General features: G+C 54.0%; 1 protein-coding gene across 1 annotated transcript; it reads right to left on the reverse strand.

Moving 5' to 3' along the window:
• Nucleotides 1–593: 593 nt before the first annotated feature.
• Nucleotides 594–13362, reverse strand: MFSD2A (MFSD2 lysolipid transporter A, lysophospholipid). Its single transcript, XM_004426006.3, has 14 exons — nucleotides 13157–13362; nucleotides 11550–11681; nucleotides 9743–9867; nucleotides 5386–5509; nucleotides 5189–5267; nucleotides 4674–4831; nucleotides 4121–4211; nucleotides 3881–4002; nucleotides 3594–3677; nucleotides 2934–3017; nucleotides 2725–2837; nucleotides 2129–2272; nucleotides 1861–2037; nucleotides 594–1051 (listed from the first exon to the last, which is right to left on the reverse strand). The coding sequence occupies exons 1-14, from the start codon at nucleotides 13247–13249 to the stop codon at nucleotides 988–990; spliced, it is 1590 nt and encodes a 529-aa protein (XP_004426063.1). The 5' UTR covers nucleotides 13250–13362; the 3' UTR covers nucleotides 594–987.
• Between the last annotated feature and the right edge of the window lie 2087 nt (nucleotides 13363–15449).

Raw genomic sequence — 15449 nt, forward strand, 5'->3', positions numbered from 1 at the left:
ACAGTTACATTCTCATCCTCCAACACTGTCATTAACAGTTATGGAGAAACAGGTCTCTAGCACCCCACTGGACCTTAGTCACCGAGTCTGCACCAGCACAGCCAGCCCCACATGCTCAGGCACACGCAGGGCGGGAAGCACAGGGCAGGAAGCGCAGGGCGGGAAGCACAGTGCACGGGCCTGGGCAGAGCAGCCATCTGTGTGCCAGTTGGTCGGTTGTTCTCAGACGCAGGGGAGTGGAGGGTGGTGGTGAAGGTACTGGAGTCTCACAAGTCTGGGATGGAATTCCAGACTTGAGCCAAGTCCCTCTCTACACTGGAGCTCAGTTTCTTCATCTTTAAAATGGAGATAGTTGTAACTTAGCAAAATGGTTTCAAAGATTAAGTGAGAACACCAGCCAAGTGAACGTGAAGCCTCCACCCCGTGCCTGGTACAGAGAGGTGTTTAGTAAAGGTTAGCTGATGCTGTTATCACACCTCTAGACACATTCTCCCCACCCAGGGCACCTGCAGCTTAGTGCTCGCTCTTACTATCAGAGTCTTAGCACAGAAGTGTTCAGTGAGTGGCCGAGGACAAAGACAGAAACAGGCAGCTCTGTTTTCTAGCTTTTATGAAAATTAATAACATTAATAGCTCACAGACATATACATACACACATTGCTATGTACATGGTGATTAAGTTATTAATTAGTCTCTGTATAAAATGTTTCTACATTAGTGTTCCAGGCTAGGCCCCATCAGTCCTTGGCATATTCACAGTAGCAGCCCCAGGGCTCGGCCCCATGGGAGAGCAGAGGGGAGGCGGGCAGCTGTATGAACGATTTGCCCCACAGTGGGCACAGGAGGTGTCCTGGGCCGCTTACTCTCGAGTCTTTGGCTCCCTTCCTGGCACCAGATGTTCAGTGAGTGGGCAAGCAGGCCCGGATTCCTCATGTGCCCTGGTGACCCAGGCCGTGTGCATGGTAGCTTCAGGCAACACCGCAGGCCCTAAAGGATGCTGGCCAGCTCTGTAAAGTCTGTGTCAGAGCAACCGGAGCTGCTGGCCTCTTCCCTGCAACAGCCAGAGGAGACAGATTGAAGGAAGCACCCTTACCCGTCCCCTGCCCCGACCTGCCTCATTGCTCATGGGATCTGGGCCCTGCAGTCTTAGCCAGCTCTAAGGCAAGTCTAAACCACAGGACGCAGACAGTTCGCTCACTCCCACTTTCAGCCCAGAAACTGCTGGTTGATCTGTTCGTTGTTCACAAGCCCCAGGACTATGCTCTGGCCTGGGCTGGCTGATGGGCTGGCATGACTCACTTCACCCTACCTGCTTGTCTCCTGAAAGGCAGGGCGCAGGCCACACTCGAGGTCCTGCCTGCCGGGAGAGCTGTGAAGAATACAGGCTCTGGAGTCAGACTGCCCTCCCGGGGCTCAAACTCCACCTCTACCCCTTATTGGCCAGTCACTCTTCCCAGTTAAGCCTCAGTTTCTTGATCTGCAGAGTGGGAATTGTAGCATCTCTGACACCTAGGCTTGTTGAAGGACTACAGGAGATCAGGAATGCACATTCCCTAAAATACACACCCCTTGAAGGCAGGGATGTTTGTTTCATTCACTAGAGCAATGGCTGGCACATAGTAGGCTTCCAATAAGTATTTGTTGAATAATAAATGTAAAACCACTCAGCACAGTACCTGGCATGCAGCTAAGTGTTCAGGAAATGTCAGCTGCCATTGTTGTGAATGTGCCATGGGAAGGGGCAGATGCCGTCAAGGGCAGACGTGCGGGAGTCTGGACTTGGCCACAGGAGGCCCGCGTGGAGGGCTTAGACTAGATGATGCCCCCTCCTCCACCTCTCCATCCTCTCCCTGCTCTCACCTCAGAGCCTGCAGGGCCTTCTTGTTCTGCCGCCGCTTCTCCTCGTCAATGGGGTACAGCTTGAAGAGCATCAGGCCTATCAGGATGAGGACTATGGGAGTTATGGTCACCAGCATCTTCAGTGTAAACTTGACACGCCTTGGCTGGGTGCAGCCACGGGTCTGGTACCCGGCAAAGCTGTGGGACCCAGTGGGCAGGGGAATGATGAGGATGGCACAGCTGGGGCCTGGCCGTGCCCAGCACTGCCCCAGGCCCCTGCCCCACTCACTCAAGACTGAGGGTGGAGATGCCCAGTGAGACTCCGGAGGCAAACTTGGTGAAGAAGACATAGAAGGAGAAGAAGATGGGCTCGGTTCCACGGGAGTGGGGCTGCTTCAAGTGGAAGTCGTCAATGACGTCGGGAAGCATGGACCTGCATAGAACGGTGCCAGCCATGAGGACCCACCCACCCAGCAACCCCGGGCCCCCACTAGCCCATACAGCGCCTCTGTGTCAACGAGAAGAGGTGGCCCTCGGGGACTCTGCAGCCCCACAGGCACACAGCTCAGTGAGGAGGTGGCAACTTTTTGTGAATAAGAAAAAAAGGCACCTTCCTCCAAGATGAAGTAGCACTCTCTAGGTGCTCAGCTTGGCAAGTAGCGTGCAGACCAAATTTTAGTCCCATTTCCTATACTAAGTAGGTATTCTTGCACAGTTCACAACCTGTATAACTGTATGGGGAAGACCTGCCCCACCTCCAACCTGGACCCACAGAATGGCCTACAGGAAGAGAAGCCTCCACAGAATTCTCCCCAAGGAGCTTCAGAATTGGGGGTGGGAGGCTGGGCAACACAACTCTATATAGGTGGGCCTGTATATACTTGCCAGGGTAGTAAGAAGGCAGCCGCTACACTGATGCCGGCTGCCACAGCCACCACGTATGTGACGATCAGGTTATGCTCGAAGAGGACCATCAAGATGAGAAATGGCACTGCTGACTACGGGAGGGGGTGGGGACAGGAAGGTGAGTCAGCTGGGAGGCTCCCACCAGCAACCCCCAACCCAGCCCAGACCCTACACTTTCAGCCACTCACTGAGATCCCAATGTATACCGCCGTCTTCTTGCCAAACCGGGTTAGGAACCACTGCCAGAGGGGGATGGTGAATGTGGCTGAGAGCTGTGGATGGACCAAGGGGGTGAGGGAAGTGGGTTAGAGCCAGGGAAGCCCTCCCGCCCTTCCCAGAACCCCAAAGGTGTTCCCAGCCCTGCCTGAGAGAGCCAGATGACATCATCTGGGCAGTGGGGAAGCTGCAGGCACCTTTCATGGCCTCCAGGGGAGCCGAGAGCTAGTCCCAACCACATCTCCTGCCTCCCTGAGCACAGCTGAGCACGACGTTCTGAAGTCCTCGGCCTCCGCACCCCTGCTTTTGCTACGCTCTCTACTTGAGCATCCAGCCCCAAACTTCTTCTTCTCTTTTTTTCCAGTTTTATTGAGATATAATTGACATATAACATTGTATTAGTTTAAGGTGTACAACATAACGCTTTGAAATATGTACCCAAACTCTTTCTTTCACAGTCCTACCTAAGCAGTTGGAGGTCAGGTCCAACCAAATATTCTGAGACACCTCCCTCCTCCCTTCACGACCTTGGGCCAGTCTGGGAAACGTCCCCTGACTACCCCAAGAACCATCTCGCAGCCTATGCCACTTCAGCCCAGGCTGCCTACCCACCCCCGGGGCCCCACACGCACCATGATGGCCAGAAGCAGATTCTGGAATTCGTTGCGGAAGCCTAGGGTGTAGGTGCAAAACAAGGCAAAGTTCCCCTCCACCAGCTGGGGGATGGGGCAGGAGAGGGGGAAGGAAACACAAGGAAAGACGTGATGTTGGGGCTGAGCCTCCCCAAGATATTGCTCCCCATGCTCCAGGGACCTCTGCTCATCCCACCCCCATTCCGCCTATCCCTCCGGCTTTGTCACAACCTGAGTCCTTAGCACACGCACCCTCCCAAGGCTGAGCATGTCAGGACCCCACTCACCATGAAAGCCAGGGAGGTGAAGAGGAAGCCGGCAATAAGCTTGACGTACGGGCCATGGCTCATGACTAGCCGGAGGCCCCGAAAGAAGGACATCGGCTCAGCCTGCTGAGTCTCACAGGGTTCTGGGGGCCAGAGGGGACAGTGAGGAAGGAGCAGAGGCCCCTCCCAAAGCCTGGGGCCCAGGCGGAGGGACAAAGCCACCCTGTGCTGGGGCCTGTACCCTTCCCCAGGGCCCCTCACCTCTCTGCTCCCGCACGCCCAGGGTCAGGATGACAGCACAGATGACGTAGATGGAGGCAATGACCCCTGCTGCCAGCAGGTATGCATTTTGCTAGAAAGGGAGTAAAGACAACAGAGAGAGACAGTCAGTCTGATCTCATCCCAACTCCCAGTAGCTCCACTCAATGACCTTGGACCAGTCCCTTCTTCTCTGGGGGCCTCACTATCTCCATCTGTGAAATGGGAATGTCATCCTGGGCCTGCTGCTGCTTCCCAAGCCTGGGCAAAGTCCAGAGGAACAAAATGTTAAGAAGCCAGGCTGTGGAGTCGGAGAGTGCACAGTTTAAATCTCCCCAAATCCAGTTTCTGCAACTCATGAGCTCTATGACCCTGGGCAAATTGTTTAGCTTCTTGATGCTTCAGTTTCCTTATCTGCAAAGTAGGCATGTTAACAGCTTGTGTATCAAATGCCAGACACCTAATGAACACTAGTTATTATGACTGTTTTGAGGATAACTGCAAACCACCCCATCGTTCCTCGTCTCCCCAAATCCCTGCCTGCCAGGAGCCTCACCGTTTCTCTGGGTGAGGTGGTGCTGTGTGTGCGATTGGCACCTTCCGAGGCCACTGCAGAACCGTTGGGGTCCTGGAGACAAGGTGTATCCGCTTGGCCCACGATTTGCCCCTGGATCGCTGTTCCCAGCACTGAACCCAGCACCTCCACAGTCATCCCTGAGCAGTGAAAAGGAGGTCCTTTGGAGGGGGCTCATGACTTGTGGGTCCCCAGGGAAGAAGGTGAGATGGAGAGAAGCCCAGCTCTAGCCCCAGGTGATGGCAGCAGCTCCAGTCAGGTGGGTATAGGGTGGTGGGGCGGATAGCATCTTGGCCTAAACTCATCGCCTTGCTCTATGTGACCTCTGGCTAGTCTTTGCACCTCTCTGGTCTCACCAGAGCAATAAAGAGATTGAGTTATTTTTAAGATGGTTTCACACTCACTTCCAGCAAGGGGAGAAATGTGGCAGGAGGGTCAGGGAACAGTTGACCCAGGGTCCCTGGTGGGTGGAATCAGTGGGCTGGGGAGAGACTTACGATATGCAGTGGCAGAATCCCGCTCACTCTGCTCTGTGCTGATGAACATGGTGAGAGCTGAGTAGGGAACGTGGAAACACTGGCATGGAAGAGAGGCCCTCGGCCAGTCAGACGTGGCTTCGGGCACCAACTCTGGAGGCCCCAGGGACTGCCCTCACCCCTGCCCCCAGACAACCAGGGGGGGTGCCCACACTCACCGTGACCAGTGTCTCAAAGAGGCAATAGAAAAGCAGGTACCACAGGAACTGGCCCTGTGGGAAGTCAGGCACGAACCAGACCAGGAAGTAGGCAATGACGGCCAGGGGTGTGGAGAAGATGATCCTGAGAACGGGGAGGTCTCATTGGGGGCTGGATGCCAAAACCCCAGGACCTGGGCCCAGCCTGGATTGCTCTGTAACCCCACAGGGTACCTGCCAGGAAGGAAATTCCTCCCCTGAATCCACCCACCCCAGGGTCTCTGGGAAGAGGCTGATGGCCACGCCCGGAAGGGCAGCCTGGGACAGGGCCCCTGGACTGAAATCCTGAGCAAGGAACATGAGGTCAGACCCTGAGTCTCACCTACATCTCCCCAGGGGAGAGAGCTCCAGAGGCAGGGGTTTCCTATGGGATGGGGGCGCTGAGAATGGAGGCCAAGAGCTCAGGTGGTGGGTCGGGGAGGCAGGGAGGAGCAATCCTCACCCTGGTGTTCTCATGCATGCACACACACGGTGCACACGTGCAGGCTTGGGGAGGCCAACTCCAGGCGAAGGTTTTCCTTCTGGAGAGGCCTAATGAAATAAGTATAAGGGGGGCAAATGTCGCCCCCCACTTGTGAGCCCCACACTATCACTAGTGGTGAGACCTCAAGATGGACTAACTTCATGTCATCAGGAGAGACAGGCAGCAGAGAACGGTGGTTAAAAGGCCTTTGGAGCCACACGTCAGGGATCTAATTCTGACTCTACCAAAATAACTATAAATAACAGTGTTGGGCAAGTTATTTAACTTCTCTGAGGCTCATTTTCTCATTTGGAGAATAGTAATAGCACTGACCTTCCATTCAACATTTACTCAAGAAATACTCAAGTGCCACCTCTGTGCTGAGCACTGTTCTGCTTACTTGGGATGCATCAGTGAACAAGCAGACAAGTCATTGCCCTTGTGGAACTCACATTCTAGTCAGCAAAGAAAAAAATAAACGTAACTAAAAAGTTATAGGGGCCAGCCCAGTGGCGCAATGGTTAAGTGCGCGTGCTCTGCTTCGGTGGCCCAGGGTGGCCCAGGGTTCGCAGGTTCGGATCCCGGGCATGCACCGATGCACCTCCTGTCAAGCTATGCTGTGGCGGCGTCCCACATAAAGTAGAGGAAGATGGGCACGGATGTTAGCCCAGGGCCAATCTTCCTCGGCAAAAAGAGGAGGATTGGCATCGGATGTTAGCTCAGGGCTGATCTTTCTCACAAAAAAATAAAAAAATAAAAATAAAAGTTATATATATTATTCAGCCTTAAAAAGGAATGAAATTCTGATACATGTCACAACACGGATGAACCTTGGAGACATTATGCTAAGTGAAATAAGCCAGACACAAAAGGACAAATATCGAGCCAGCTCTCATGGCCTAGTGCTTAAAGTTCGGCACGCTCTGCTTTGGCGGCCCGGGTTTGAATCGCACCACTCGTCTGTCAGTAGCCATGCTGTGGCAGCCGCTCACATATAAGAACTAGAAGGACCTACAACTAGAATATACAACTATGTACAGGGGCTGTGGGGAGGAGGAAAAAAAAAAAGAGAGGAAGATTGGCAACAGATGTTAGCTTAGGGCAAATCTTTCCCAGCCAAAAAAAAAAAAGACAAATATAGTATGATCCCACTTGAGGTACCTGGAGTAGTCAAATTCAGAGACAGAAAGTAGAAGGGTGGTTGCCAGAGGCTGCGGGAAGGGAGGATGAGGAGTTATTGTTTAACGGGTATAGAGTTTCAGTTTGGGAAGATGAAAAAATTCAGGAGATGGCTGGCGGTGATGGTTGTACAACAATGTGAATGTACTTAATGCCACTCAATTGTACACTTAAAAATGGTTAAAATGGTAAACTTTATGTTATGTATATTTTACTATAATAAGAAAAAAATTATATAACACAGAAGGAGATTAAGTGCTATGGAGAAAAGAAATAAATCAGGCTACAGGGGATTAGGAGTGCTGGGGTGCAATTCACAACCGAGTGGACAGGGTAGCCCTCACTAAGAAGGTGACATCTGTGCCAAGACCTGAATGACAGGAGGGAGTTAGCCTTGCAGATGTCTGAGGCAAGATTGTGCCAAGCATGGGGAACAGTCAATGCAAAGGCCCTCAGGCAGGAGATGTGCCTGGCAGGTCTGAGGAAGAGTAAGGAGGCCAGTGGGGCTGAAGTGGAGGGAGCACGGGAGATGGAATTAGATGAGGTTGGAGAGGAAATGCAATAACAGGTCATGTAGAGTCTTACAGGCCAGTATGAGGACTTTGGTTCTATTTCATAGGGTTGAAGTAGTTTTGAGACTTATGATATTAAAATGTGGGATAGTGCTTGGGACATGGTAAGTGTTTGCTGTGATTATCATACCAGGAAAGCTCAGTGGGAGGGTACAAGCCCACAGCCCGGGAGCTGCGGAGAGCACTAGGCTGGGAATAAGAGCTCAGGCCCAGCCCTGCAGCATCTCGGCCTCCTCGTGTGAGCCTGCTGATACCCTGCCTCTCACTGGCTGGCCTTGGGAACTCCAGGGAAAGTGTCTGTCAAAGTCTTCCTGGTCTGAAGGGGGGGATTTAAATGCCAGCTGAAGGCAGGGGCTGGTCTGAGGCCCGCGAAGAGACATGGGTCACAGGGCTCATGAACCCTTCTTCCTACACCGAGAAGAGTCAGGGTGCTGGGTCTCAGGCCTGAGGAGGGGCCCAGGTCCTAAAGGTGGTATGAACAGGAAGGAGTCACATATACACATGGCAAAGCCTCAGTTCATGAGTGATCCAAGGGCACTCAGGCACAGGGGTGGGGGTACCACTCAAGAAGCATCACCAGGAGTTACCACCCAGGCAGGTGAGGACATGTATACAGACATTGCGCTAAATCAGAAACCAGCCTGCAGGGCCCTCAGCAACTTCACCAAGCCAGCTGCCACACCTGCCCAGCAAGAGGCCCTCAGATCCTACCTCCCACAGGGAGGGCCTCCTCTGCTCTCCCTCTCTGCCCGCCTCCACCCCTCCCGAATGCCCGCAGAACAAGGGCTCCTCCATCAGCCTTCGTCAAACAGTCCAACACTCCATCCTCTCCTCAGCCCAATGTAACCGGGAGTAATCCAGGCTGCTGCTGCACTGTGCTGGCCAGAGCAGCTGCCTCCCATTGGCTGGGCCTCATGAGGAGATGTGGCAGCAGAGCCCCGCCTCCCGCTGGTTACCAGGGAGGCCGGTACCTCACGGGCTGGCTCTCTGGGATCACCAGCCTGAGCAGCCTGCCCAGGTAAAGCAGGTTGTCTTGCCTCCTAGTCTCACTGAAGCCAGGATCAAAGGCCCCAATCTGGGTCTTAGCCAGGGGCTGGCGGGATTCGGGATTTGGGTGGGTGGGGGGGGGCTCGTGAGAAAGGAAACTGTGGGGGGGCGGGGGCTGCGGGAAGAGCTTTGAAGGCCTTGAAGGCCGGAGACCAGGTATGGGCGCCCCTGGGGCAGGAAGGCGCCCACTTGAGCCTGGATGGGCGGGAGATGAAAGAGGTAGGTCCCCCCCTCACCAAGCAGGATGTCCTGGAGGGAACCAGAGCTCCGGCCTGTCAGCCTGTCCTGTGTGTCTCCTTTTGCTGTCTGATCTGTGGCACCACCTCCTCCCATCTTGCCCCATAGCCTGAGGCTGAGTAGTGTACACTTTGTACCAAGGAAAAAGTTCACATTATCCAAGGGGCAAGAGGTTGCGGGTCTGCTAGTCCATTCTTGCTATTACCTCCCATCATTGCCCTACCAGGAGCCACTCTGAGGGGGTGCCAAATTATATATCACTTAATATGTGCCAGGCACAGTTCTAAGTACTTTACATACAAAGAAACATTCAACCCTCACCACAGCCCTGGGAGATAGGCCTAATTATTATCCCCATTTTGCAGATAAAGAAATTTGAGGCTTAGAGATGTTAAGTGACTCGCCCAAGGTTGCACAGCTCTAAGTGGTGAAGCTGGGATTCAAACTGAAGCAGGCTGGCTCCAGAGTGTAACCTCGCAACCACTATGCAGTACTACCTCTGCCACTGTGGGAAGTGACTGAGAGGGAGAAGTCAGAATTCCAGCTTCATTGAAGAGAATGGACCTTACGGAGCAACAGGGCCTGGGCTGGGGGAAGCTGCCCCATCTAGAAATATGGCCAGCCTGGGAATGAACTGGAAGGGTGTCCCAGTGCCCATGTCTGGGGCAGCTGAGGCCTTGGCTGGGGTTTTGACTCCCAGGTTTTTGCATCATTCCTTCCCCTCATCCCCCAGCTTGTGACAAGCCAGATGAAAGGACCAAAGGGTAGACATGTTGGAAGCCCTGCCTTCTGCCACCTCAATGGAGCCTCTTCTACTCACCAGGGCATGAGGTGGCCCAGGCGGGTCCAGGAGGATTTGCTAATGCAGAAACCCACCAGGGGGTCTGTGAAGGCATCCCAAGCTCTGCCCACAAATAGGATGATGGAGGCAGAGAAAGGGTCCACCTAGAATGGGGAAGAGGCAAAAGACAACCTGTTCATCCTTCTACCCACCTCAACCCTACAGGTAGGCAAAAGCAGGGGCTCCCTCCCAGCCTCAGCCAGGCCCTGTGCTGCTCCCACCCAGGCCTTAAGCAACTTCACTTGCTTTGTTAATAACGACAATAACAGTTCTCTGATAGCAGTAGCACTGTGTGCCTCCTTAGAAACTTTCCCAGATCAGTCCCTTTATGTCCTCCCCTCCACTTGAAAACACTCCCATCAATTAAAATGAATCCCGAATCATTTCTGTGCCTTCCTCTCACAGCCCTGAGCCCCCAACCACCTGGTATTAGGATTAGCATTTACTGAGTGACCACAGTGGGCCTCAATTTCCCCATCTGTATAATGGGAGTTATGATCCCTATCTTACAAGGTCAAGCTTTATCTCAGATGTGGAAAAAGGAGCCTATAGATGCTCTTAAAAAGTGGCCTGTCAAGACCCACTCAAGCTATCCACCTCCCCCCAAACCTTCCAGGCCCAAATAGACAGCTTCTCTGCACTCTTCCTATCCATCTTACTATTGTTATTGCTCCAGGAAGTAGGGAAGCTGGTGGCCTCACCCACACTGCAGTCTCCTCTATCTGACTTTCCCAACCCTAACACTCCCGACAACACAGTTTTACACTAACTGCAGGTTCCTCATATTTGTACCCTACTCAGGGCCCAGCCCATGGGAGTTACTCAAAAACTAGCTAAATGGGCCTGCCCTGTGGCGTAGTGGTTAAGTGCTCGTGCTCCACTGCTGGCGGCCCAGGTTCGGATCCCAGGCGTGCACCAAGGCACCACTTGTCAGGCCATGCTGTGGCGGCGTCCCACATAAAGTGGAGGAAGATCAGCACAGATGTTAGCTCAGGGCTGATCTTCCTCACAAAAAAAAAAAAAAAAAAAAACCTAGCTAAATGAAGTCATTTGTCTTTTCTGGGGCTCAGTGTTCCCCACCTATAAATGGATACAACAAAGATGCTTTGCTTGCCAAATTAGGTGCTACATAGAAAAGATGCCCAGTGCGGGTGCCCCAATAGCCATAGCTGTTCAGCATCCCACTCTCCCATCCAGACAAGGTGAATTCTCAGGATGCCAGGCTGCTGGCCAAGGTTTCTTAAAGCACAGAGGAACCCTGCTTCACCCTAAGTACCCCTCCCAGTCAAAGACCCTGTGTACTGGGGCACTCTAACTTAGCCCAGCACTTGAGGGCCCCTCTGCCCACTGACATGCCTCTGCTCCTCAGGGGAAGGTGGGATGCACCTCGTCCACAAGCCTGCCAACATCCACCAACCCCTGAGGCAAGCCAGCTAACTGTTGTCCAGCCAGGAACATGGTGTGCCAGTTTCTTCTAAGAACAGCATCACGAGCAGGCTCCATTCTCCCTCACACCACCACCTACCCTCCAGGCTCTGTTGCTCTTGCCAGGCTAGGAGGAGTTGCCTGACCCTGCCAGCTAAGACTCCTGGGGCAGATAGACTCCTCTTCTGGATACTTTCCATATCCTTCTTGTTTCTAATCCACTGTGACTCTGAGAAGCAGAAAAGTAGGGATTCCCAGTCCCTTTTCACAGACGGGGAAAACTGAATGAACCTACCGGGGAGTCCCTAGTCTTTCCTACCTCGGGATGCCGGAGGAGCCCTGGCAGGCTCAGCCTACTCACCTGAGCCACATCCAACAGATAGATCTGCAGGAAGAACCCCAGAGCACAGCCCGTCACCTGGTAGGGGGCCCCCCCAACTGCGTAGCAAAGTTTGTTGCAAACAGACAACTGTTGTTTCTTCTTCGGTTCCTTCTGTGAAGAAGAGGAAAGGATGAAAGGAGGCTCAAGATCCTAGCCTCCATCCTAGAAGATTTCAGAGGCAGGACCATCCCTCCAGCCAACTCTGCCAGGAGGAACAAGTCTGCCTTGCCCTGTTCCCACCCAGGGAGATCACCTCTCCCACAAGAAAAGAAAGGTATTCTCTGTTCTTAGGAACCTGGAAAAGGGGAATCCATACTGAGGAAGTTGCCCCTAAGCCACACCCCCACTCTCACCCCCCAGATTCTGAGGACATATCAGCTCACTATCCCTAAAAAACTCCCCCCAAGGCCTCAGCCATACTCCTTCCCAAGTTGGAGGGGGAGCATGCTCCAGCAGCGGACCTGTCCCCGCCCGGCACCAACTGCCACAACCTGAAAATCCTCTTGCTTCCAAGAACTGCCTAAGCCCAGCTCCAGCTCCCGCCCTGGTTCAGGTTCAGAGGCCAGGACCCATCTGCCTACTGGGTGAGGGCTCTAGAGAACTGTAGGGGCCGAGCCCAGCTGGCTGCAGGGACAGCTGTTCCTTCCATCTGTCCCAGGGCGTCCCTGGCCTCCATAGGCAGCCAGAGCTTCAGGCAAACCCAGGAGCTGTCCTACCCTCCCTCTCCCCGTCCCTGCTGCCCCAGTTCCTAGGGGACCTTAGAGTGGGGAGGAAAGTCCTCTAGGTGCAGGGCTGGGCCCTCTTTGGGTGGAGCACTAGGGAGGTTGAGGTTGCCCAGGGAAAGGAGAGATTACTCATGCATGGTAGCAGCATAACTGCTCACCCCGGCTCCTTCCAAGGATCAGTTAATGAAATTAAAAGGAAAAGGCAGTCACCTCCCAGGCAGATATCTATTGCCCGGGATCTCTCCCTGGGGTCTCCTGATTTCATTCTGTCCTTCATTATGTCCAGAGAGCTGGGGATGGGGCCAAAGGTTAAGACGCGCAAAGCACCACAAGACGCGGAAAGCACCCCGGGCCGCCGCGCCAACAGCCACACTCACACAACCGCCTCAGGCATGCGGCTCCTTTAAGAGCAGAGCCCCTGTTCTTATGAATGAACTTGAGCTGCCCGCAAAGTAGAATTGAGGCTCACGTGTAGGCGTGGGGGTGGGGAGTAGAGGGTGAGAGATGGGGATCCAAGGGGGGTTTCCCAGATTTCTGGAGTCTGGCTGGCTTCTCGGGGGGCAAACCGAAGCCGCTCGACACAGGAGAACGCAAACCTGCTAGGCAGAGACGGGCACCACGTTGGAGCTGCTGGCGGGGCCGCAGAGATGCGGAATAGGAGTGGGCAAAAGGGGGCGCCGGCGCCTACAAACCTTCTCCATCACCCCCTGCCCCCAAGGACACCCCTGGGCCCTCTCCTGCCCCTGGGCCCGTCTGTCCCCGGGTAGCCCAAGGGCTACCAGAACCAGGCCTTTCCCTCGACGCCCCCATCTCAGCCTGCCCTCCAACCCCTGCCCTCCACCCGGGGTGCCAGGCCCTCACCTTCACCTGGGCCGGGCGTTCACCGGCTTGAATGATGCCCGCGGGCAGCAGCCCCGCCGCGGAGCCGCTCTCGGCGCCCTCCCCTTTGGCCATGACCCGTGGGCCACGCCGCCTGCGACCGGGACCCCGGGATACAACTCTGCTCCGCGGGCCTCCGCTCCGCCCGGGATCCCGTCGTAGTCGCCGCGCACTGGTAAACCCGGCAGGCAGGCCAGCGAGGAGCACACTCCCCAGTACACCCCCTCGCGCCTATTAAAGGTTCAGCCCCGCCCTCTCCGATCCGACCAATCCCGGAGCCCGGATGCCCAGGCTCCAACCAATCCCCTCGCCCGCTGGCCCTCCCGCCTGCCCAAGCCGCCTGTTCGCTCAGTGCCACTGAGCCACGTTCCCCAATTCTCTGGAACCGGCGTCCGCCTGCGCGTGCTCCTCGCAACCCGAGGAGAAGGCCAGGAGTCCCACCTGAGCCTCAAGGCTGAAAGTGACCTGCCCGAGGTCCCCTAGAGTGAGTTCTCCCTGAGTCGAGCCTACACCCCATGATTTCTGACCTCCAGGCCTAGGAAGGGTGGGGGCTCGGAAGCCACTGTCCCCTTTAAAATTTGGAGTCAGGTCCAGTCTCCCCCTCCTCCAAACCTGGAGGATGTAGCGCTGGCACTTTACCAACGGGTGCCCCTTTCTCATCCTCTAAGACCAACCATTCCCTCTTCCTGCCACTGCCCCTTTCTCATCCCCCAATACAGGCCATTCCCTCTTCCTGCATCTTTGGGGCCCTCAGCAATGGAGAAGAAAGATGAGGCTACCCAGTCACTGCCCCTGCTGGCAGGAAGGAAGTTGTGGAGAGGAGATTGGACCACAGTTCACTATGATGGTAACGGCGGCCTTTTATGGAGAGTTTCCTCCATGCTTACCATAATCTCATTCAGCTTTCACAACCACCAAATGAGGGTGGTACTATTATCATCCCCATTCTACAGCTGAGGAAAGGGAGACTCACAGAAGTGACATAGCTGTTACATGGCAGAGCCAGGCCTGGAAGGTTTTGTCCCTTTCCAAAGCCTTCCCTCTTAACATCCCTGCTCTGTCCCTCTCAGCAAAAATTACCAGAAGGCTGAAGGGGGTACATGTGTCTCCCCAACAAGAAGTCCTGGGAGATACAAAGCTGCAGTGGCACTCTGGGTTGAAACAATCAAGGAAAGGTTTGAAAAAGAGTACTAAGTAATGTGTACTTAAAGGAAGATGCTGGGCCAGCTGGGTGGCGTAGTGGTTAAGTATAAGCGCTCCACTTTGCTGGCCGGGGGTTCATGGGTTCAGATCCTGGGCGCAGACCTATGCACTGCTTGTCAAGACATGCTGTGGTGGCATCCTACATATAAAGCAGAGGAAGATGGGCACGGATATTATCCCAGGGCCAATCTTCCTCAGCAGAAAGAGAAGGGTTGGCAACAGATGTTAGCTCAGGGCTAATCTTTCTTACCAAAAAAAAAAAAGGAGATGCAAGGGGGCCAACCCGGTGGCATAGCGGTTAAGTTTGCACACTCTGCTTCAGTGGCCTGGGGTACGTGGGTTTGGATCCCAGGTGTGGACCTACACACTGCTCATCAAGCCATGCTGTGGTGACATCCACATACAAAATAGAGGAAGATTGGCACAGATGTTAGCTTGGCAACAATCTTCCTCAAGCAAAAAGAGGAAAATTCGCAACAGATATTAGCTCAGGGCCAATGTTCCTCACCAAAAAAAAAAAAAGAAGAAGAAGAAGATCGAAGAACATTAGTTTAGAGCAGAGGCCAGACACAGATGCCAGAAAACAGTCCTTTCTACCACCTCTGGATCCCTTATGCCAATGCCACCCCAGGCTTCTCAGATACTCAAGAGGCTGATGGGGACCAGTTTGCTCTGCTTAGTGAAGGGGCTGCTAAGATTCTCAAAGGCCACTTATCCCTGTTCCTGTGGTTGCTCAGCATCAGGCTCTTTTTTTTTTTTTTTTTTTTTTTTTAAATCTCTGATTGCCCGGAGGAGAGATCAGGTCTGGCTGCCCCAAGATGGCCACACCAAGCTTCCTCATATGTCCTGGCAGATCCCATCTTGGCACCCAGCTCTTGGCCGTTGCTGAGCAGAAGAGATCCAAAGTAAGACAGTTGAATACTATGAAGAAGGCATGGACTGGCCCCCATGGCTCTGCTATGAGCTGTGTGACACTGTTCTGTCTCTTTCCCTCTCTGGGCTTGAGTCAGCTGAGGTAGACTCTACAATCCCTTCCAGCCCTAAAATCTTTACTCCTATAGCATCACACTGT

This window comes from Ceratotherium simum, chromosome 22 (assembly GCF_057802395.1).
Source record: "Ceratotherium simum simum isolate JZ-2026a chromosome 22, ASM5780239v1, whole genome shotgun sequence".
Lineage (NCBI taxonomy): Eukaryota > Metazoa > Chordata > Mammalia > Perissodactyla > Rhinocerotidae > Ceratotherium > Ceratotherium simum.

Coding starts and splice junctions, on each gene's coding strand:
- MFSD2A (XM_004426006.3), bottom strand. CDS start 13,249: ATGGCCAAAGGGGAGGGCGCCGAGAGCGGCTCCGCGGCGGGGCTGCTG. Junction 5,510..9,742: donor CTGGGCCACCTCATGCCCTG/GTGAGTAGAAGA, acceptor CCCCGTTCTCAG/GATCATCTTCTCCACACCCC. Junction 3,678..3,880: donor TCACCTCCCTGGCTTTCATG/GTGAGTGGGGTC, acceptor CCCATCCCCCAG/CTGGTGGAGGGGAACTTTGC.